The 24283-nt window shown below is 33.0% G+C and overlaps 2 protein-coding genes across 14 annotated transcripts in view; one reads left to right on the top strand and one right to left on the bottom strand.

Moving 5' to 3' along the window:
* The window catches only part of LOC107167647 (coiled-coil domain-containing protein AGAP005037), a 224868-nt gene that overhangs the window by 120617 nt on the left and 79968 nt on the right, over positions 1–24283 (bottom strand). The window lies entirely within an intron of this gene.
* LOC149057132 (uncharacterized) lies at positions 780–24218 on the top strand. The gene is made up of 5 exons (XM_089222534.1): positions 780–1217; positions 12958–13223; positions 13370–13475; positions 14679–14893; positions 21709–24218. Exons 2-5 carry the CDS (start codon positions 12972–12974, stop codon positions 22525–22527), a joined length of 1392 nt encoding a protein of 463 aa, XP_089078660.1. The 5' UTR covers positions 780–1217; positions 12958–12971; the 3' UTR covers positions 22528–24218.

A 24283-nucleotide genomic window follows, 5' to 3' on the forward strand; every position in this document is an offset into this window, starting at 1 on the left:
CTTAAGACCTCACGGTGCTGATACATCAATTTAAGACCCTACACCTTTAGGTGTAACTGCAGTAAATTTTTCAGTGTTTCGTTTAAAAAAAACATGCCACCATTTTATCTCCATTGTGTAACAAAACATCGCTCAAGAATTATAAAAACGGTCTTAAATGTATTATATTTTAAAATTAAAAACAAAAATATCATATTTTGAATAACTGCAGCTATGCGACCGCGTATTAATTATAGAAAAAAGGGGGAACGATGAGCGTACTTGACGAATCACCCTGCATGCATGACGTTAAACGCTCGATCGAAATATTATAATTAAAATTACTTAAACAATTTTGTGTATGAGGACAAATAATAAAATATTATTATAACAGCAAACTGTTATTGGGTATAATTATAATTATAATTATTATATATCGGTTAACAGGGGATCAGACACGTGGTCTGCGGACAAATCGACGTCGTTGTCCATCCCGAGAGAAAGCGATTCTCCCAAACTATACCCATAATAATAATAATAATAAACACGATGGTAAAACATTATTATTATTATTATTATTATTATTATTATTATTATATTATGTTGGCAAATATACCCACGGCGCGGCGACGGACATCTCCGTCCGTCTGCTATACCACCCCTCCCGCCACGAGACGATCGCGTTTCCCGCCGTTCCGGCTGAAGCACCGCTGCAGCAGACGGTCTGCATTACATTTTTTCGTTAATAAAAGTGGTCGTCGCCGGTATTCCGGTTCCGACCGGTCCAAACCACCGCCGCAGCTGAACATGACCATCACGTCTCAAAGACGTCCGGTTACGTTTTTTTGCCGGCTCACACGCACGTCACATACCACACGTCGTCGTCGTCGTCTTGCAGTCGTTTAACACGACTACGTTCAGTCGCTCGTTTACCGTTGTCGCGTCCGTTGCGCCCCTCACGGCCACTGATAAATTTACCCGTCTGCCCACCGATAATATTAATATATTATCGCAATAATATATTTCAAAAACAGTAATCAATATAACATCGAACAGTTTGTAAACGCTCAGAGTAGCGTATTTAAAAAAAAAAATCAAATTTTTTTCTTTTAATTTTTAAATCGATCGTTCAATTTATTAGTGCCGATCTGCAGAGTACAACAATACGCGTCAAGACCTGCGACGTCGAAAATCCTATCAAAACAAAACATACCTATACGCTTCCAAACCGAACAAAAGTAAGTCCTACAAAGTATAATAATATATACCTAACACGCCGCACATGTAATATAAAGTATAAACCGCCGATTTGCTCAAACCTTATGAGTAGGTAGTAATTATTTTATTATATTCCATTAGACGTGTAAAATTTCGTTTTAGACAAAGTTTTTCAATAGATGATCTTATTTTATATAGTCTACCTATTATATTTATTTTTGACTTGAACGCGCTCATTATTTAAAAAATGCAATTTGTGTTATTCTCGCATCATGCGTTCGTCGCTTTCGGCCGGTTAGTTACGATAATACGGTTTTAGCACAATGAATATTTTATCTTATAATAATTGAAGTTCCAATAAGTATAATATGTATAAGCCTACAAACTACGCTGCAGGTACTTATTCCGTACATATACACACATTTATACTTCGAAAAAAAAAATGATTTAATGATCGTTAAATGGGATTTTGCCAAAAACACAACAGCCCTGCATAGAGGTAGGTATATACTTTTTTGTAAAAATGTAAATAATATTTTAACGGGTTCATAAAAACTCGTTCAACCGTTATGCGATGTCTGTATACACAAATACATTATAGGTAGGTACTTAAGACGGATATCTTCTGGTTAACGTTGCATAAATCTGCAGCATCAACGGGTAAAGTATCTAAAATTAAATCAAGATTAATGGATTTTTATTTAATTGTTTTTTTTAATTTATACTATTTTCTGGGTAAAAACTATATAGAGTTGGGTCTCGTATAATATAATAATATCAAAGTCTCCTGTAGGGAGTCGACACTGAGCCGATGATAGGAAAACATCATTAAACACGCGTACAAATATTCAAGCGCTTACGGATTTCGATGAAAATTGAAACACGTTTCACATACCTACCTATTCGAATATTAATTAATTTTGCGCGCGGTCTGTATCATACTCTACAATATGTCATCGCCAATTTACACTTTGTGACATTTTTTCAATTTCCGCCGCACGGTTTTGACCTCTTCAATAAAATTAAACATTGAATGTCCCTAATTGAATATAATAATTATAGTCCGATAAACTTTCAAAGTCCCACCGGGTCAAAGGTAAAAATATCAATACGGTACCTGCCTATATATATTATTATTATACAAAGGTGCAGCGAGAAAAGTGTAAAACGGAAGTTTTTAAACTTCACCAGTCCAGTAAATGGAACCGTAATCACGTTTACGCATTTTTTTATATTCGTAATTATTAAGTTACTATAGGTATTACATATGTATATATAGGGCATACAAATCTAATTTTCGTTCGAGGGTGGACAAATTGACACGTGCAGAGACCCGCAGCTAGCTAACAAACAAATTTATATTTATTTTTATTTGAACCTATTTAGTTAAAAAAAGGTTAAATCATTTTATCGGGGAGGTTTTTTTTTCTTCAAATATTAATATCGTAAATTTATGGATCACTTGGTTTAAAGATTCGTTAACTCTATCGTCGTCTACCATGGTTATTACTTATTGCTATAACCAAGTTTGTCCTGCAAATTTAAATCCTGCATGGTCCAATCAATGTTAAAATAAATTTATCGATTCTAGTAGGCAATATAATAATATATTTTATGATTGATAAATATTGTCAAGTGATACAATTTACTACGAATAAAACAAAACAATCATATTTATATAATTTTTTTTCGAGCTTGTTTTATTTATTTCCATCTTATTTCTACTTTTCTAGTTTATGGAAAGTATGGTTGTCTGTTTTTGAGTATACGTTTTTCTATTTTAAATAACTAAAATACAAATACATTTAATATGTATGCAATTACTATAATTTACCAAAAATGTATTCAATCGACATAATTTAAAGTGACAGTAATTATATCGTACAATTTAAAAACGTTGAAATTGAAAGCACGTTTACGATTTTCTAAACGCATGTCAGTTAAACACTAACGGGTTTTTCTTCTTCTGAATGCAAGAAAATAAATAATATATTTAATTAAATAATTATCAAAATGGTTCATGATGCGCAGCTGTATTTAATAATTTTTGAAACTGTAATTTCACCATATATATGATACCGATTTCATTGTACATTATTATGATTATTCAATTATGTGGTTTCTCTACAGGCCAAGGCTAATTTATCATTTATACTGTTCTATTCATAATAACAATGCTTAATTTGAACGTTGACAATAATTCTACTTGCCGTTAAATATAACAAATAATTGGTTTTTCAATAAATCATTACAGCTTGTCACGAGTGTGTAATATTTTTACTATTTAGCAGTTAGGAATTGTATCTATTAAATGTTCAGCGATTAAACACAATTTTCGTATTATTCTAATTTTTAAGAAATTTGGCCACCTTGGTATGTATTTTTAAATATATTGAATAACACGGTATATGGCGAAAACGTAAGCATGTAAACAAAATTAAAATATTCTCAAAAAAATTAAATTTTAAAAGAGTGTTAAGATATTTTTTGTAGTGGTTAATGGCCTAAACCGTTTTCTAAAACTGACATTTACAGTGGTTTTCGAAACTACTTTATTATGGTGATTTTTAAATTAGCTTGTTTAAAAGGTTGGTGAATTTAAGTAGCCCAAATTACGCTTTTCGGTGTTCAACGATTATTTAATAAATGCTATCTCAATATGAAATATAATAGTATAATACAATGTAATCATACTGTATAATAATTACAGAAATAGGTTACATCATTTTGTTTTGTGTTTTTTTTTTTCTATTTGATAAAATATTTAAAAATATTTACTAAATTGCATTGTTCAAAAATATTTTAGTTTTAAAATTGTTCAAAAAGCCGCAGAAATCGATGTACGTCCAATCGAAAGAAACGTTAGACTAAAACACGATCGTGTAAAGTTTTACAAAAACCAAATAAATTACGATCAAAAATAAAATAATATTAAATTAAAATACCATAATATACTAATGAATACGTTTCCGTTTGTAGATTTTTTTAAATAATGGTGGAAAAAAATAGAATCGACGGAAGTGGAAGTGCGCCTTCGTCGTAGTGTCGATTGTGACATTTCCACATCATCCTGCCACGAAAACTACAATTTAAATTTAGTGTTCTCTGTCCCCCGCAACTCCACAGAACAGGACTTCCGAACAATTTCGACTCGTTCCTGCGCAGAAAAATCGGCCGCGAACCGGACATGCTCGTAGTATCAATAATAATAATAATTCTGGCCGCCGATCTCCCGGGCGCGAGCCACTGCTGTATAGATATACTCGGGCAAGCATCACGTCCGCGCATGTCTTTGTCGTTATTACATTATTATTTTTCGGCTATTATAGGTATACATTGCCATCGTCGTATTGGCCAGCAAATCCATTATAGAATTGCGTCACACACAAATCCCAATGATCATTCGAATCACGTACTTAATCGAAATGCATTAACACTATATTATTATGTACGCGCGACATGAATCGGGGCCACACAATAGGTTGGTGTATATAATCATATTATTGTTGTTGTTGTTGTTATTTTTATTATATCATTGTTCTTATCACTGAGGACTATTAATGCGGCGGCCGGACAGATGACAATAGTGGTGCGACCACTGCAGGCCGTCGAAACAAATAATAGAACCACTTGTCGCAATAGTGCACTATTATTATTGAGTTATAAGTGTTTATATATAATATATATAGAAAAAATACACAAAAAAAAAAATCGAACAACAAAATTGTATGTAATACGTTTTTCCTTCTGTAATATTGTTATTACCTATACGCGTATTATATGTATAGCGCGATTCTTTGAAAGGTAATAAACGCTAATTTTCTAGGAGAGATTTGAAGAGTTTGTGGAAATATATATTTTTTTTTAAAATTGATTTCAAACAACGATTACAAAACAACCTTTGGAACACAAAACATATTTTTTTCGAGTATAAAGGTACATAGTTATAATTATTAGTTGTGTTATAATTAGTATTTAGAGTTGAGACGAGCGCATGGAGTTGCTATACACGAGGGTACCACCTGAAATTTCGGTCCACTTCTATACTTATCTCATCTGACCTTAAATATGCACACCCTAGCAGCGGGTCTAACCAAAACCCGCGAGTAAATCATTCCGGTGAACCCGAAACTCGAATATTTAATATACAACTTTTTCATGCGGTTTTTTGCGAATGTTTAGCAACGACTTCAAAACTATTATAATACATAATAATGTATATCGTAAAAATCGTTATAAGTGCGACTTCAAAACACTTTTAGCTAAAATCAATGTTTAAATTTGAAACGATCACCTTCAGTCACGTGAAATTATCCTCGAATTATTATTACTATTCATCATAGTATAGTTGTCGATTCGACGGACGGCGTGAGGCGGTAAACAAAACATGAAAAATACGCGTCCGTTTCTTCAACCAATCGTTTTGCATACACTCATACGACGCGATTAACAACATAAAATATCGATAGTAATATTACACATAGTATATACGTAATTTAAACACACATACAAGTACACATAAAACCACAAATATCTTTACGCGTCGGCGTGTAGATAAGAAAAAAAAACACCGAAAAAAAACACAACGTTTAATGGTTGTGTTGTTCAACACGCAACAGACTGTGTGTGAAGCGGAGGCAATGAATAGAACGTATAATATGTAGATAAAAAAAAAAAATAATAGCACAATAATAATTAGCAACCAAAAAACAATCCGTTTCGGTTATGCACACCGCTAATAATATAATATGTGAATAACCGTCCGAAATTCTTTGGTTAGATTATTATTATCGTTATTGTTATGTATATACTAAATATACTATTATTATATCACTATTCTATAATTCATAATATTATATAAATCTTATTTTTGCCGTTAAACTGTGCTGGTGGTTCATTTACGAAAAAATCTCTGCACCATTCTATGTGGATGATGATAATGTAATATTATCTATATCGGATTCGATAATTCAAACATTATAAGTAGGCACATTCGATTTCGAGCGGACACAATTGCAATAGTTGTAGCAATATGATAAATAAAAACGTTTCCGATGAAAATAATAGATGACATGAAACACATCGAGGTGAAACGTAAAACGTAATAATATACTCTTAGAGAGAGCCCTGTCGGGATCTGAGATCCGCCCATAACCAGTGCAATAATGCACTACTTAGTACCCTTGGAGGGGGGGGGGCGTCACTTTTTCTTGTTAATATTTGTATAATATTATGGCAGAGTGGGTATATCTGCAGACGTGCAGTGAATAATTTTCGTCGACAAAAAACCTCTCGCGGTACGATATCATTATTATATCATAATGATAGCGATTAAAACACTAAAACAGGAAAACATATTAATATTTTAATGTATCCAAAAGTTAGTGAGAAATATTAATCCTTAGCTGCTGTGCGGGATATTACAACACGACTATACCTATAAAACTATATCAGTAACTCCTCTCCCATTCCCACGTGCCACACACGTCACGATAAATATTATGATACACATTCCAAAGGCGTTTGCGAGGGGACCTGCGTTGACGAAATAGCTGCTGTGTACTATACAATATTATGCATAGGCGAAACAATAATTATTTATAATATAATATTAATATATTACGGTGAATGCGATTGCGTATAAGTATATATCATATGCGTCTCGCTTACGCGCGGGCGTCGTGGCTGGTCGTGTTATATAAACCTAGGTAACTGTTATTATTATAATTGAAACGGATGTATAAGCGATTAATAATATATCATCGCATGACATTATCATACCGTTTTGTTTGAGCACAGTAAAATAAAACAATTTATTTTTATATTATATATACCTTACCTATACATGATTATAATATTATACGATTAAGGCGGACAGCAGACGTGCGCGAGAGAGTTGTTTTAAAAAAGATCGTGCCTATATGGCGCAGACGCCGGTAAATCCGAGTCGGTGGCACACTATTTGTCGCAACTATTATAGATGTAATATTAAAATAAATACATAAAAAAAAAAAATAATAAAATTAAGTGATCTCACTAAATCCCATTGTATTGTACTTTCAGAATAAATTTTTTTTTTTTTAACAAGCTCACAGGTTTTTTTTATTTTCGTGAGTTTACATAAAATTTCGACCCACAGAATAATTTTAACCATACCGATAAATAGATGAGTCGTTATAATTTATTATATTTAAATAGGTATAGATGGAATAGAATAATATACGAAATTAATAATAATTATCGTCGGATAACACTCTATCAACGATATTTTAGTTTTTGAAAGCATACTCGAAACCATTGTAGACGATAAAATAAAATGTCTCCAAGGTATAGCAGAATTCTTTTTTTAGAACAAAAACGTGTTGATTTTGATTTCCGAAAACCAATTGTTTTGGGATTGTCGGTATATTGTTTTTGAATTGAATGTCATGAAAAGTGTTGAAAAATATTGCGGTACCTATAATTTTTCATGCTATGCTTTTGATATTTGATTATTTTCTTTTGATGATCATAGAAAAAACAAATAATAAAAATGTATAATAATATAAAACAGAATAAAACATAGAAATATCAATCCTGGCAAATTTGTATTTTAAAATTTTTTATTCTTAAGAAACATATGTATGTACTTTAGAGTCTCAAAGTACTAAACGTTTTTGCACGTTATTCATTTGGTTCAGAAGATCATATTTTGTAAACTTTCAACGCGCTCGCATATATGCACGACTACGGTTTTCAAGTACGTTTGACCGCATGAATTATTATTATTATTATTATTATTAATACTTTATTCGTTATCGTATGATAATATAATATTATAGTTTTCGTATTTCACGTGTCTCGTGCGTAAATCGGAACTAGGGATTTTATGATATGCAACGAAAAAAAGTTTTAAATTCTATCAAACTTTAATAGTTCTATTGATGTGTCATATATATATATATATATAAATAAATATCGATCGAAAACAACTAAAATGAGTATTTTAACCATCAGTTTTGAAAATTTCGCTAGAAAGTTGATCAATGAAATTTTCATAATTTTAAACTTTATATTATAGGTATTCTTTGAAATCGTTTGTATCAATGTCACGAACACGATATTATTATGAAATGTTATACGTACTTATTTACTGCAGTTAAATGCGGCGACGACCAACGACTAGTAAATTAATTTATAACAGCTATCATGGGATAGTCCATAAAACAATCCTAAGATAAAATATCATCTTTTACTCGATATAACCGGAAGTGACGTCAGTTCATAATAATAATTAATAGTAAATCACATTTAAGAGAAATAATTAAACGATTGATAATTATTACACAACATATCCGTTATTTTAGAAGAATATACGATCTTGCACTACAATAATAATATAATTGTTGAATAAAATAATATATTTAAAAACTCGAAATATGTAATATTTCCAATATTATATGCATTCAGATTAAGATATATTACACGATCATATGACATGTATTTCGAGTGAAATATAATTCAATTATAATATCCGCTTTGATTAAAGAAATATGCAAAAATATGCAAAACAATTATCGTCGTTCTACTGGATTCAGTACGAGCTAAATCGCGAACATCACTGACCACCACTAATCAATTATATATACCTATTTCGACCATAGATGGAAATACATTATGACATAATGCGATGAAATCCTAACTCTAATATTGTTATGATATTGGGTATAATATCATTAATTATTATAATCACATACAGCTACAACAGTAATAAGTTATGGTACATAAATTTAAATAAAATTATTAACTCATTAGTTCGTCCAGCTAATCGTGAGATTAATATACTATACCATGCATAAATTATAGCTATTTACAATAACATCATAATGTTACATTGTGTAGCCGTGTGCAGATCGGTAGGGTTAGGTGTACGACGGTTTAAAACAACGTTTTAAATGCTAAACATATTGTTTTTAATCGTATTTTATACATCGTTGCGCGCAGGCTTTACACACAAACGCAGTTCGCAGATGAGATGTTCTTTAAAAAATAATAGTAATAATAATATTTAAGCGACGAAGCATTCAAAAATGCACAAAACGTTTTCATTTTTTTGTATAGTAGAATTCGAGTGAATTTTTGTTTCTGATTTTTTTTTTTTTTAACAAGCACTTTTAAAAACGAAATACCGTCATATTGTATTCACGATCAAACAATACAGTTTCTGTGCGCATTATATAATACTAAATAGGTAGTAGCAGTTTTGAAAAGAAATAAAATACGCGCTCTTCGCAGCAATGCGCGTCATTAACAAAACGTGTGAAAAGTCATTGTCTAACGCGACACATCAAAAGGATTACGGAAGAATCCTATATAAACATATAAAATCACATACATACATACATACATACATAATATATATATATATATATAAATCTTATCTATGTATAGCAATACAATATTATGCAAACGATATTCGCGTTCAAATAATGACAGGAATATTTGATATTATGTAGAACAACGGTATGATTTATGAGCGACCACCAAAACGCTTGTCAAAATAAAATCTGTCTCTGATGTGCGAATTTAATATTATAACGACAATAATAACGATCGCATTGTTTGACGAGAGTATCATATCATGTCATATGTATATAATATATTTATATTATGAACACTGTTAACGCGGTCGCGTTTAACGGCGGCGTTGACGTTATATTATTATATAGTAGAAAACAACGACAACAACAACATTTTTTTGAAATCGCGTGTGCTCTAGAAACAAGCAACTCTATATATAGGCCGTCATATATTATAATATAAAATGTAATGATTTATATTGGCACCTGAACGTAATTTAATGTTATTCTTATATCATTGGATTTATCAACATTTAAAAAAATTTGATTATAAGAAAATATACCGACCTCATTTCAAATCCGGTTTTACAATCAGTTTTCGTTACACAAAAGTAGCTACTAAAGTACCCAAACAGTTGTCATTACGTTATAATAACGGGAAAATCTCTTTTGAAAATGATTTTGATGGGCAGACATTTAAATTAAAAAAATATGAATAAGGACAAGGCGTGATTAATAATCCTAGAAATTATAATTATTACCGTGCAAATTGACCGGAGATCGATAAATAAAATTGTATTTTTATAAAGTTTATAACAAATACCTCAAGAGACGTAATAAATGATTTTTTTGATTTTAATACTATAATTTACTGTATATTTGACTGTTAAGTTTATTTTTATTTTTTTAACCGGACGTAAATACGTCATAATAATATGTAAATATTGACAATACGACAATGATATTTTTGTTGACAAAACATTTATCATCCAACACTCATCCAACTTCAACGGATATCATTATTCTAAATTAACTAGGTGATATTAAACGTATAGTAATTTCCTACTGTTATTTATTTACAACAAAAATGTCAGATAGATACTAGGCGCGTATACAAACACATAATAATTATTCAAATGGCTTTAAGCATATCAACCATTACGTTTTACTATGATTTTATTTAACGGATAACGACAAAAATCGCATGTGCTAATGTTTGGTGAGGACAAATTGAAATCGATTAATGTCGGTCTTAAATAATTGTTTGACGACTTAAAATACACGCAATTGTGGCAAGAATGTACACCATTGTACACTAACGAATTGTTATAAACTTTGTTTGAAAATAATTCTGATTGTTTTTTTGCGAACGGCGGATACAACACGGAATCGAATTTATACATAGACTACAGCACATTTAGCAACAATACTCGAATAACACAATTATTATGGCGATGGTGATACTTTCTAGTCGTCGTTATCATTGTATTTTGTTTGCATTGTGAATGTTTTTATTTAATTTGACGTGGTTTTTTGTCATTCTAAAAAAAGGACGTCACCCGTTTTAAAACAATGTTTACCGACATTTTCGTTGTTTTTTTTTTTGCTTCTTTCGAGATAGTTTGGTTCGCGTTGCCGGAAAAATAACATTTATTAAGTGTAAGATCTTACGGATAACAAAATCAACAGAAAAATACACTGCAATATTAAAATTGCATTACTAAAATGATTTCATAATCAAATATGGAATGTATAAAAACCACGCATCATACAAATTATTTTTAAAATTGCAATAAGCCTAGAGAAATGTTTACGATTGATTTATTTTTATTTTCATTCGTTTCTACTAAATATTTTATTTAAAATTAAATCAACAGAAAATATTATTAACAAAAAATCAATAACTGGCCGACAAATTGTTGGTTATACGACGATCATAAGTTTAAAAAAATGCGATAAGTAATTTTGAAAAAAATAAATATTTTTAGAAATTTTGCGTTTAAAAATTATTGTTCGTCTGATAGTATGTTTTGATTCAGTCGACAGGGTCTGAAGATAAATATAAATTACTTCGGCGAGGATTTCAATGAATAGTATGCTATATTATACGACCGCGCGTTTAGTGCGTTTGTACCGCACATAATATTAGTGTTCTTAAGGTTTGTGTTGAGTTTGGTATTGTCGTTAGCTATGTATATTCATTGTATATAGTGATATTATATATTATGTGAAAAAATATTGCAATGAAAAAATTATGCCACTCGCGGAAATTTATGTTGGAAATTACCGAGAGAGGAAACTAGTTAGGTATATATTATATTACTATAAGTACCTAATAGAAGTTTAGGGTTTTAAGTTTATTTTCCTGTGTTGGAGAGAAGTAATAACGGATCGTGGCAAAAAGTGGTGGTAACTGGTACCGCGATGGTGGTGAAAGGGTGGTTATGTTTTTGAAAGTTTCACCTCCCGGGGCTGCAACATTTGCGCCTTATGTTATAGTTTCGGCGAATCAAATATTAACTTTAGAATTTTAGATATTATTACGCTTTAAAACAAAAAGCAAAAGCCGGCGTTTGTACAGGGACAATGTCGATGTATAATATATTATTAAATGCGGCATGGGCATATAGTAATAATATTTACTGCACATGTCATCGCGAACCGCAGCAACTTTATGCACTAAAAAACAATGAAATGTGCTCCGACATGAAAAAACACAAATAGTACTCATATTAAAAACGTACATTTTTTACGATAAAATATTATAAAAATGTACGCAGAATATTATACGAGCAAGGTTTGGACGGCGGAAAAAAATTGTCGTTGCTAAAAATAAAACGTCTCCGCATGCATGATGCTTGAACGCATAAAGAGCTATCACACGAAATTAAATCCGAACGCGCATCACTGAAACAGTCCCGGGTAAACGTAATTATTTTTTTATTATTATTATTACGTATTAATCTGTGTCGTGATTCGTGAAGTTGGTACTAATATGCGTTTCGTTGGTTAGGCCAAAGTAAAATTTACTACGCACCGGAGTAGGCAAATTGCCTATTCAGAACGCCGTTGTAACACATATTCACGATATTATTATTATCATAGGATCATCGTAATATTGAAGTACAAATTATTTATTGATGTCATGAACGGGCTAGGAATTTAATGCAATAAATAAAAAACCCGTTAAAAACCGCATAAACTCGTATGGGCACTAAAAAAATAGGTAGCAAAAAATAAACTGTATTGGGTATAGGCGTATACGTACATTTATGCAAATCAATTTATTTCGTTTTAAATTGCAGCCGAATCGCAATATAATAGTATTACAATGTTACCAAAATAACTAAAACGTATTTTAAACAGGTATCGTAGGAGCTATCGTTTTATTTATATTACGAGATATTAATTTGTTTTTCAGACCAATCTCTCGGTATGGTTTCGACCCGACTGATGGCGATGGCCCTCGTGGTCGTCTGGGGCTGTTCGATGACCACCTCGGAAGAAAACTGGAAGTGGTACAAGCCGTACACGTGGATGAGTTCGCCCAAGTCGTACTCTCCGTCACATCCGGCCGTCTACAGAAAACCACTTCCGCGTCCGTACATATCGCCTGGGCACGACAAACACCGAGACAGGTGTGAACTGCGCAAAGTAGTGTTCACCCAAGACGCCGAATCGCCGCAGGTAAGCGAATCTCGTTGATCCGGTCAATGTGCATGGACGAGCGCATCTATAGTGACTTCAACACTCTTCTCGATTTACGCACGCTTTATATCAATAACGGTCATAATAATTAATAGTCAATGATTTTTACTTTTTTCTGTTTCCAGTACATCGTCTACAAGACCAAAATCCCGGATTTAAAAGAATTCACTCTGTGCCACTGGCACAACATCTTCAACTACACGCACGATCAGCCCATATTCTCGTACTCGCGTAAGTATAATAATGTACCTATATGCAGCCCGCAAGACAGTAATATTATTGTATTGTGCACTGTTTTTATATTTCGGTTATATGAAAAAAAAAAAAAAATGTCTAACCGATTATGTGACTCTGTTGCCTATTTTTTTCAATATAACATAATAATTTTTATTTTCATCCCGACCTTTTCTCAAAGTATAGTTGTTACGACGTGGCGACGACGGGATCCTAAAAAATACGACATCGTAAAAGATGCACTGTAAGTCGTCAAAGACGAATGATATAAATTACAATAAATCGAGTTTATTACGACGTTTAGTAAAATAAAACTATGCCGTTATAAATCCATCCTGGGCCGCTTCCGAGTAGGTAACTTTTTATGAGAATGCCGATGGGAGGTTTCTGAATATCCGAGCGGCTCAATTTATTAAATTCGAGCTCAGTATTTTTGATGGAAAAATGAATAGTTTGAAAAACCGATACACTACACATAATAAATACCAAAGAATATTAACGGAAGACTTTAAATGTGATTTATAATAATTCTGAAAAAAAATTTTGAACAGTATTTCTCGTTTTTTCGTAACATTACACGTTAATAATATTATGACAAGAGAATCTGAACGGAATTCGATTTTCACCTAAAAAAAAAATTAGTTTTTGAATAGTAAATTCTGCACACTTACAGAGATACATATACTGAAAACATTAATTTAAGATAACAATTACTTATTGAAAAGATTTCTATAAGATTAAAAAAAAAGAATAATGTTAGTTTTTTCAAATATTATCGAGTGTCTTAGCGTTAAATACGGATCACTATATTATGTATATTTATATGAAAATATAATATAATTTTCGTGAGACGGTTCGGGTTGGTGTTAGGTTACGTACCTAATATGAATTATTGCATCATCAAAGAAAATATAATTATTAACATCCGCGATAAACCTATAGTCGTTTAAATATCCTATTCAGATTTAATACAAACGTATCTCATCGTCAAACCCAAATTTCGAATTTCTATGCATAAAAACATACTAGACGATTATGTTAGCGGACAGCGTGAAGTAAAACGACCAATAATACTTGTAATATTTGAGAGCTTATCGGGTTTTCGCAATATCCACTGTTAACAACGCATATTATCGTACAAACGACATAGGTATATTATTTTTCCTCCGTTCAAGGTTTTGTTTGTTTTCGTGCACATAGATCCCGGTAAGCCCCGCGTCATATATTCATGGATCGAGAACAAGCCCGACAAGACCTACTACTCGCTGGCCATCAACGGACACACAATTTACAGGATTAATTACCCGGAGAAGTTGTTCAAATGGTACCATGTGTGCCAGTCGTGGAACGGTCACACGGGCGAGTGGCAGCTGTGGATCAATTCCGAGAGAGTTGGCAGAGGATTCTACAACTTGGTGAGTTACAACATGTGTGGGTAGATTTCGTTGATATAATTGCGTTCGAGTAACGGCTGTAGGGAAACTAAAAAAAAAATGACAAAAAACACAGCAGACGCCCGTAATAATTTTTAGCGACTCTTAAGAACAAATAATATTACGTGAAATTTCCGTCGTTATACGATCGCGAGACCACGACGAATATGATGATATTTTTAACCGCGTACATCTTTGGATACCGCGTCTTTATAACATATTATACCAATAATAATAATTATTATTATTGCTCGGGTTGAAAAATATTTGCTCTTTCCAATTTTTCGATAAGAAGGTATGAGTTACGGGTAAACCTATCGGCACTATAAATATATTATATTTTTTAAAATATGATATTATATTATACGTTTAGTCAGTAACAGTCAGTAAATGGTGTACCATTATGTGTAAACGTTATTATAATTAATAAATTACCATCCAATCATAAATATTCATTGCCTGGTTATTCAGATAGAGCGTTTGGCCTTGACACGGTGGAACGCAAGTGGTCCCGTGCTTAACAACTAACATAGGCAAACATCTCTCAGATGTTCATTCAATATGGTTTTTTCAAATAATTTGTCAAAATGTCCTTTGCTCTTATAACGACCGTAAGTACTTTGATGTTAATAGAAGTTCCACAAAATTATTAGCTTCATTGCTTTGAGATTAGAATTTGGTCAACGATAGTCGTTATAACGGTAATCTCCGTGCAATGTTTGAAAAGCAAAACGTATAATTTTGACCGTCCAACCGGATATGATTTTAGTTTCCGTTTATAGACATTGTTGAAATTGATTGTTTTCGCATCGAATGGTTTTCGCCGTTGTTCTTCTGTCTGCTCCGGCCGGCCAATTGTGATGAAAGAAAAAACAATTTCGCAGGTTTAATGGACACTTTTTTAGGTTCTTCTTATGGGAGAAAAAGATTTTCTTTTTAAATAAAACTCATAGAAGATTTTAATTAATTATAATTTATAACCTTACAGTAGCTAACCTTAAAAATGCCTTTGAAATATTTTTTTTTTACAAGCATGAAAACCTTTTGATAAAATACATTTAATACCAGAACTGAGATGAAAACAAAAAACTATTACACGTTATATTATGTACATAACTTAATCGTTTGATCGTTGATATCTATCATTATAATACTACCGTTCGTATTTAATCAGAAATTAAAATGCTTTTATGTGCAGGTATAGGTGGGTAGGTAAAGTATTGAAAGCAAAGGAAAAACTGAAAAAAAATTATTGCATATACTTGTTTATGGTGTGCTTAGCTATTTTAATTATGATATATAACTTTGAGAACAAATAAGTCATTAATGGCACGCTGTACCCCCTTTTTTGCAAATTTAACAATTACAGCTTTGTACAGTTGCTATACCAGATGTTATAAATATAATTAATTTTTGGTTACTTAATGCATTATTGAATAATGTAGAAATAAAATGAAAATTAAAAGTTTTACTCGATGTATACTCGACATAATATAATATATTATTTATCCGTTCCAACATGATTGAAAAAACAACTTCTAAAGTTCGAGCGCACAAAATTATTCTTTCCACGATTTAAAATAATTATGATCGTGAGTGCAAACACATTTAATAGTAACGAATAATTACTGTGAGCAGCAAGTGAACCAACGCTGAACCTATGTTAGGTATGTACAAAGTGCTCGTACTGTTAGTTTTGTATTTTTTTTTTCCACGAAACGATGTTATAACAAAATGCAATATATTTGTTGTACAGATAAGATTTATTAAAACTAAAAAACTAAAAAAAATAAATAAATTATCGGACTTACGAAAAAAGGTTGTAAAATAGGTATAGATAGTACGTCGTTGCTGTAAGTAGGTAATGGATGAGTCAAATTTCAATTAAATAATGAACTACTGTTAGAAAACGGATAGGTTCAGAACAGAGACGGTCTAGTTTTTGGTAATTATATTAAATTTAACAAAAACAATTATTTGAATTCACAAATTTTCATATCTTTCATCTCCAGATTATATTAAAAAGAGTACTCGGATATTTCTATTTTTGGCCTAGTATATTAAGGATAAAGTATATAAAGATACAATTTTCTATCAGAGACCTCCCTCAATGATATCGATCAGAGCATTTTTTTACTGGAAAAAGACGTATATTTATACACAAAAATAAAAACAAATATAAATGTAAAATCGATACGTTAATCGCTCCTTATCAAAATCCAAAAACACAAATCACCGACGATCGCGACGATTTGTCTATACCACTGGCGATGTTCTACGGATCCCGTAAAGTTTTTTTTACCAGTGCAGCTTTACGATCGGCGATTTGAGATTTATTTTACAACTCTTGAAAACAATTCAATTCACAAAGTCCAATCAATATAACTATTACGCCATACAAGACAATATAATACTTTCCAATCAGCTTGGGAATGGGCCAAAAAAAGCCCATCGCCCAGGAAAAACTTCCAAGTCATCGACCAAGAATCTATTAGAATAATTAAATATTATGATATTTTATACCTAAGATTGCCTAAGTACGAATGCCTGACTGTGCGTATAGCGTGGAATGTGTGTGAGTATTCGTGGTCAGTACGAACAGAAATTGATGACTATACCACGATAGGCATTGAAGTCTTCAAATTTCGATGTAAATTTTTGCATCGCGCTGCAGTTTTGCGTGCGTTTACAGTCGGTTCGAGTCGTATCGATTCAGCAGCATTGTGTTCCATATTATTATTAGCATATTATTCTTATTTATTTATTTATTTCTTGATCATATAGTTACATCGGCTGTCGTTAGGCCAAAATTAGTTCCAATTTACTTTGTAATTACTTACATATATTTTAGGATGTGATAAGTGCTTGTATGACTCTATTTTTTCTTTTAAGAAATTGATGATGTTATTGACATTTGATCTGGTTGTAGTGTTTCCCCAAGTGAATTAGGTATGTGCAGCTTATTTTTCGATAGTTTTTGAATCTCGGACATTTATTTGATATGTGATGTTACTTGATTTTCGTAATACGAAGACGGATTACGGTTTACGGACATCCGTACGACGATATGCGCTCGCTTATAACATTATACGTAAAGATTTCTTTTTCTGCAAAAGTGACACACTCACTTTAATGTGCGCAATAGTTTTGCAGACTTTCGTTGAAAAAGTCACTCTTGTTTACTGCAATATTGCTGTCACTCGAACCGTCAAATCGTTTTCCATTATACGTTCGTCAATAATCGTGTACAACCTGCAAGACGGGTTTATACATATAGGTACGTATAATAGATAAAACTGAATGGTGGACGACATTCGAAAAAAAAATTACGGTTTAAAAAAAAGAAAAGTGGTCTACAAACTATAATCCATATTGTAATAGAAAAATATAGTTTGTGGACCACTGTTACTTTCTTTATAACCATATAACGGTTGCCTGCACACGAGTGTCGCTTCCAGAAGAACTGCAGGGCGGTTTATATGTCTTCTTTTTAAATTATTAGCCATATATTTTAACGTAAAGTAAACTCGAAATAGTCGCATAATATGTACATATGTGTAGGCTAGTAAATATTAGTGTAAGCGCGTATTCGGTGTATTTCGAATACTATATTTCTAGAAATGCTTCCGCCGTGTATTAACAAGACGCATATTATTGAACGGATGTACAGTTTTTTACTCGTATATAATAGGTATACCTATAACACAAGCATCACGTGTTTACGCAGCGAGCATACATGAGATGAGCTCCTGCGGATATACAGGCGTGGATATCCTTAGACTTTACCACCCTCATCCGGTGAAAAATGTTTACCCGACAATAAGATCACTTCCGCCTGACTAAAATCGTCCCGCGTATATTGATATATTTTATCTGTATTCGTTTAAACACCGGTCAAACACCACTGTGCGTACAGCGTACAGTACACGTCACAAACATAATATGTATCATATTATTATTATTAAAAGCGACTGCGACGACGACGACGTTTGAAAAGCTGCAATTCATTTTTTTTTTTTTTTTTTTTTACCTCGAGGTATGATATATTATTTTTGAACCATCGTCGTCGTTGGATAGTGTTGCGGCAAGTGGCCTTTCACAACGCGCGCGGTTTCTTGCTTTTTACTCAATCTATTTATCATCTTTTTTTTCTCTGCTTTTAGTATGTATATTATATATAAGTAATCTGATGTTTAATATTATACAATTTTGTGACCGAAAGCACAATTAACAACTATACGGGACGTTGACGCCGAAAATCGTTAAAATGACAAAACCGAACTAATTATATTACCCGCAAAGAGTGATGAATGTCTCATTCTAAACGATAATAAGACATCTACTGGAATTTAATAATAAAACTGATGAGGCCACCGCAGAGGTGACGATGAAGACAAATGCGTAAAGTTTATTCTATAACATTGACGTATTCCACATAATATTGCAATATTAATTATTCAACTATAGAGTGCTAAAAATTGTTATTTTAATTATACGCTTTTATATACTTGCTGTTGAAATAATCTTAACAAGAAATATAAGTATAGTAATAATATCAATGAACTCGTAATGCGTTGAAAGCAGCTGCCTTAATCCAGTTATATACCTTAATGACGTGAATATAAATCCCTGTTGACGAAAATTAATTCGTAAGGCATGTGATTCAGACTTGCGCTAAAAAAAAAACTCGTACACGGAGTCAAAGTAAAATTGAAAACATCGTTATTTTTTAACAGTCGTGTTCGCGTGAATGAATTCGACGACAGATAAAAAATAATAACTTTCATTTCAGTAAAACACTATTAAAAGCTATGATAATAATATAGATTGCAGTCGCCAGAGTTGAGCGCTGGTGTAATAATTATAAAATATATTATGACATATTAAATGATTATAGAGAAAAAAATCGATTTTCATAAGAGTTGAAGCTTTAAACCGTAACTAACATGTCTGTCACAGTATTATACGAATGACCGTTGGTTATCACTCATCACTATAAGGTCTGGTAATATTAAATTGTTGATCTACAAACTGCAGTAATCTGACGTAAACTGACTATTCGGTCTAATACCTGGCGATAAATATTATTATAACAATATAGAATATTATATTTTATTGTATTTTAATATTAAATTAAAATGTTTGAAATAAAATATTCCTCCACATAATATTATTATGTAGGATAATAACAATTATCTATAACAACATAGTAATATTATTATATTGTTACTTTCGATTTTAGGTTAATAATTTAACATTTTTCAAATCGACTGTTGATTTTTTTAACTACATACTAAACAATAAATGAATACCATAGTGTTCAAAAACAAGAAATATTTGCCGCACGTATGTAAAATATCACAACGTAAATGGTAGTGCGAGCGCGTTTAATCGTCAATATAATATTTTATCGGTGCATAATTATGTATATGACAAGAAGGGACTGGTCTAAGGTTAAGTGTGTTTTATTATTATTAGGGTTATCGAAAGTATGTTATATATCTAACGTAGTATTAGGGTCAGTTGCGGAACGCGGTATTGATATTTGCTCAAACGCCGGAAATTTATCTCTTGAACATCCGCACCGTTGTGCGGAAATTGAACGTGGCGCAACCAAAAGCAGGTTCGTTTTAACAGTTGTGGTGGTTTATGATTTCCGATATTAATGATATTATTATTGTTGTTCGGTGTACATAAGACTTCAGGATTGTAATAAATCAAATCCGTTGCGAAATACAAAAAAAAAAAATAAAGTTATTAACGCCATTATCTACTGAAAACGACTAAACGTGCATACGGAATGATCCATTTAACGTAGACGCTCTTCATTTCAGAAAACACTAACGTTGTAGGTAGTTTCTCTTTATTTATTTTACACGATTCTATGTGGTTTAATTGCTCAATTGTGTGTCATTTTTTCAAGATCTGTTACTCCTTTCGATGACAACTTATATTTTTATTCATTATTCCGAAGAACAAATGGTACTCGGAATAATCTGGCTTATAAAAATAAAAGTTGGACAAATACTTAATTAATTATAACTAATAACTAGTTAAAGTTTATACAGGTGGGTGGGGTAGTGGAACATTTTGTAGGGTATACTGTACTAACGTTGTAGGGTATACCTATATCACATAAATTCTAAACTGAAGATAGTTAAAACTCAAAATTCAATTTTTATGTACATAAAAGTATTAAAAAAAATGTACTATTTTAGAAAAAAAGAATTGAAATTGTATGTCATCAATAAAAAAAAATATAAAATATCTTTAAAAAATTACAAAATTAATATTAAAAACTTAAATAGTTTTTTGGAAATAACGCGATTCTTACGATAATTATTGGATCATCCGGTATATTATATATTGAAAAGTGATGAATATTCCGGAACCAATAGAATAATGAAAAGTTTAAGAAATCGAAGAATCATCTTCCGAGTGAATAACGTTTTAATACGAGAATCGATGTCTGATTCGTCTTCCGACGTAATTTATCTTCTATCAGTGGACGAAATACAGACATTAAAATAAATTCCTAGCGCGGCGTGAATAGGGAAGGGGGGGAATTATATTATATAGTTTAGTAGCGGCAGGGTAATCGGGTGCAGGGTTAACGACTTTAATGATGTGAGCTTTTATTTTTTTCGTTCGTCGTCCGGAAAACGATTTTGGAAAGTTCGGATTCCGGATTACTCCCCGCAGCGGAAACAGATCTGATGATCGATTGTACCAACGTAATGATCGCAGTTTGACTTAAAGTTTTAATATATTTTCGTTTTTTTTTTTTTTTTTGGTAGATGGCCGGCAAGAAAATAAAGGGTGGCGGCGTGGCCATCAGCGGACGGGAGTACCTAGATCAAGCGTTGGCCGTCCACTATCCGGCGTTCTCGGGAGAGTTGACTCTGGTGTCGCTGTACAAGGCGGCGCTGACCGCGGGCAAGGCATACAACAACCACAAGCACCATCACGTGCACAACTTCCATCACGGGTACGACGAGACTGTGGACGAGGCTGAAACCGAGGCACCGCCAACACTGCCCCCGGCCCCGGAGGCCACCCGGCCACCGCATTTGGCGCACGGCGGTGGGTTCGCCAACGGTCAGCGCGTGCCCGGAGTTGCGGTGCCCACTTCCACCGCCCCGGCGCAGCAGCAACCGTCATCGTTTCCGCTGCATCTTCCGCAACTGCCACCGGCGCCGCAACTACCGCTGTTCGACGGCGGCCTGTACGACTTCTACGACGCGCCGCACGCCGACGAGACGTTCCGCGTCAACTTGTTGGACAAGCGCGACGACAACCGCCGCCGCAGCCTGGTCCGTTCCAAACGAAGTTGGATTCCGCTGTTCCTGCAGTCGGTGTCCGACGACACTCCGGTCACTGCCGTAGTCGACGTCACCACCACCGCCACCCGGAACGCTCGGTCCAACGGCGGTGGTCCGCATGACCGGAACCGCGAACCGGCCGAGTGGGAGGTGATGAAAGTGGCCAGCGTGTGCAAAGCCTGCGTGACGGACCCGTTCCGCGCGGCTTCCGTCATGTCCTGGCACGAGACGCGCAAACAGTTCTACAACGGCGCGCTGTACTTGCCCGCTCTGCCGAAGTGCTATCAGTTCTGATGATATTCGCGTGCCCGGCACCGATCCACCAGCAATCGTCCGGACCCGCCACCCACCGCTGATGCGATATCGCCATACACTTTATTAATGCGCGGCGGTGGGTGGTCGCGTCACTGTACATACTTTATACATAATATAATATTATTAATAGAGCGCGTAGAACATAATGTCATTGATTAATAATATTACTATCTATACTCATACATTTGTACCATAATCAAGTAAACGTAAATTATTGTTTCATGATATGACGCCAACGGGTGTGACGGCCGTGTTGCGATCTACGTTCTAGATTCTGGACGCGATCCGAATTCGTAAATTTTGCCAAAACTAAAGACCGATTTATGAGACATTTTCAATCAGTTAAAAAAAAAAAAAAAAAAAAATGTTCTACGATCAAGCAAAGACTGTTTTTGAAAATCGAAAACCATTCCACGGGCGAAATCGAGTGAAACGCAAACGGTCGGCCCGGCTGTGGTATGATATTATAAGACAATTTATTTATTTATAAACCGTATTATACAGCGTAGTGTACAGTCGTATAGGACAAAATAGTTATAAACAAATATATATTATAAACGTTTTCAGCCGGTTTCCACGAGAGCTTTTTTACAACGCATAATCACCACTATATACATTATCGTTATTAAAATAATTGTTTCTCCGATCATATTGCCGTCCTGGTGCTTGTCCACCTCCACCCTCGCACGAACGGTTCTCGATCACCGCTTATTCGGGTTTCCGGTCGAATGCGCGGACAAACGGATCCATGCAATAATAAGTCCTGAGATTTCATCACTATATCGTTTACAACGAAACACAAGACCAGAAAAAACATTTATCCTTATTTTTAATTACACTTTAAAGCGCTGAGTTATTTTAAAATTTTTTGTGAAATCAGCATACTTAATACATGTCTCATTCGATATTTCTGTACAGGACGCTTTATAAGAGTGTTTGACGAAAAATGTGCAGATATAGAAATACATAAATCGGAAGAAAGAATAGGGATGGGAATGTTTGATGAATCATCCTGAATATAAGACAGGTTCGTAGGTTAGGTATACTTTTTTTCTTTATTTATAATGACGTGCCATGCGCCATAAAATTCGGTCTACAGTCAATCAAAGGCTTTAATCGAACTTTAGGGTTACTCCATTCATCTATATCAATTGAACGCGAATGCCATATAAATCAGATTAATCTCCAAATCTATTTGGTGCTGCATACACTTCACAACCGATCGGATTCGAGACTGCAGGATTGCTGTAATAGCCCTATTTTAATGGAGAAATTTCTTAACAAACTACACTTCCATTTTGGCTACAACAATCACCTCACAATCAGACAACATAACTGATATCCCGTAGAAACATAACCTAACCTGGATCCGACACAAAACTGTATAATGACGTTGGTACAATAATGATAGTTTTTGTACATAATACTCGTAGGTATATCGTAATAATATGTTTTGTATGAATTATTTACGTTGAGCGGTTATGTAACAATTTTTATTATTTATATAAGGAATAAATTATAATGCATTTTTTTTTTTTAGCTTAATGTTATTTGAAAATAATTGTATAACTGTGATATTGTTACCGTGTATAAAAATATACATATTATTATATTAGATAAAATAATAAATTCTATGTACAAATAAATATTATACGGATTTATGTTTTTGATTGGAACTTTTTATTTTGAAAATTAGCTACAAAATACCTGGCAGGTTAGTGCATAGGTAAAAAAA

Source organism: Diuraphis noxia, unplaced genomic scaffold (assembly GCF_037042655.1).
Source record: "Diuraphis noxia isolate RWA-SAM2 unplaced genomic scaffold, SU_Dnox_SAM2 contig0003, whole genome shotgun sequence".
Taxonomy (NCBI): Eukaryota; Metazoa; Arthropoda; class Insecta; order Hemiptera; family Aphididae; genus Diuraphis; species Diuraphis noxia.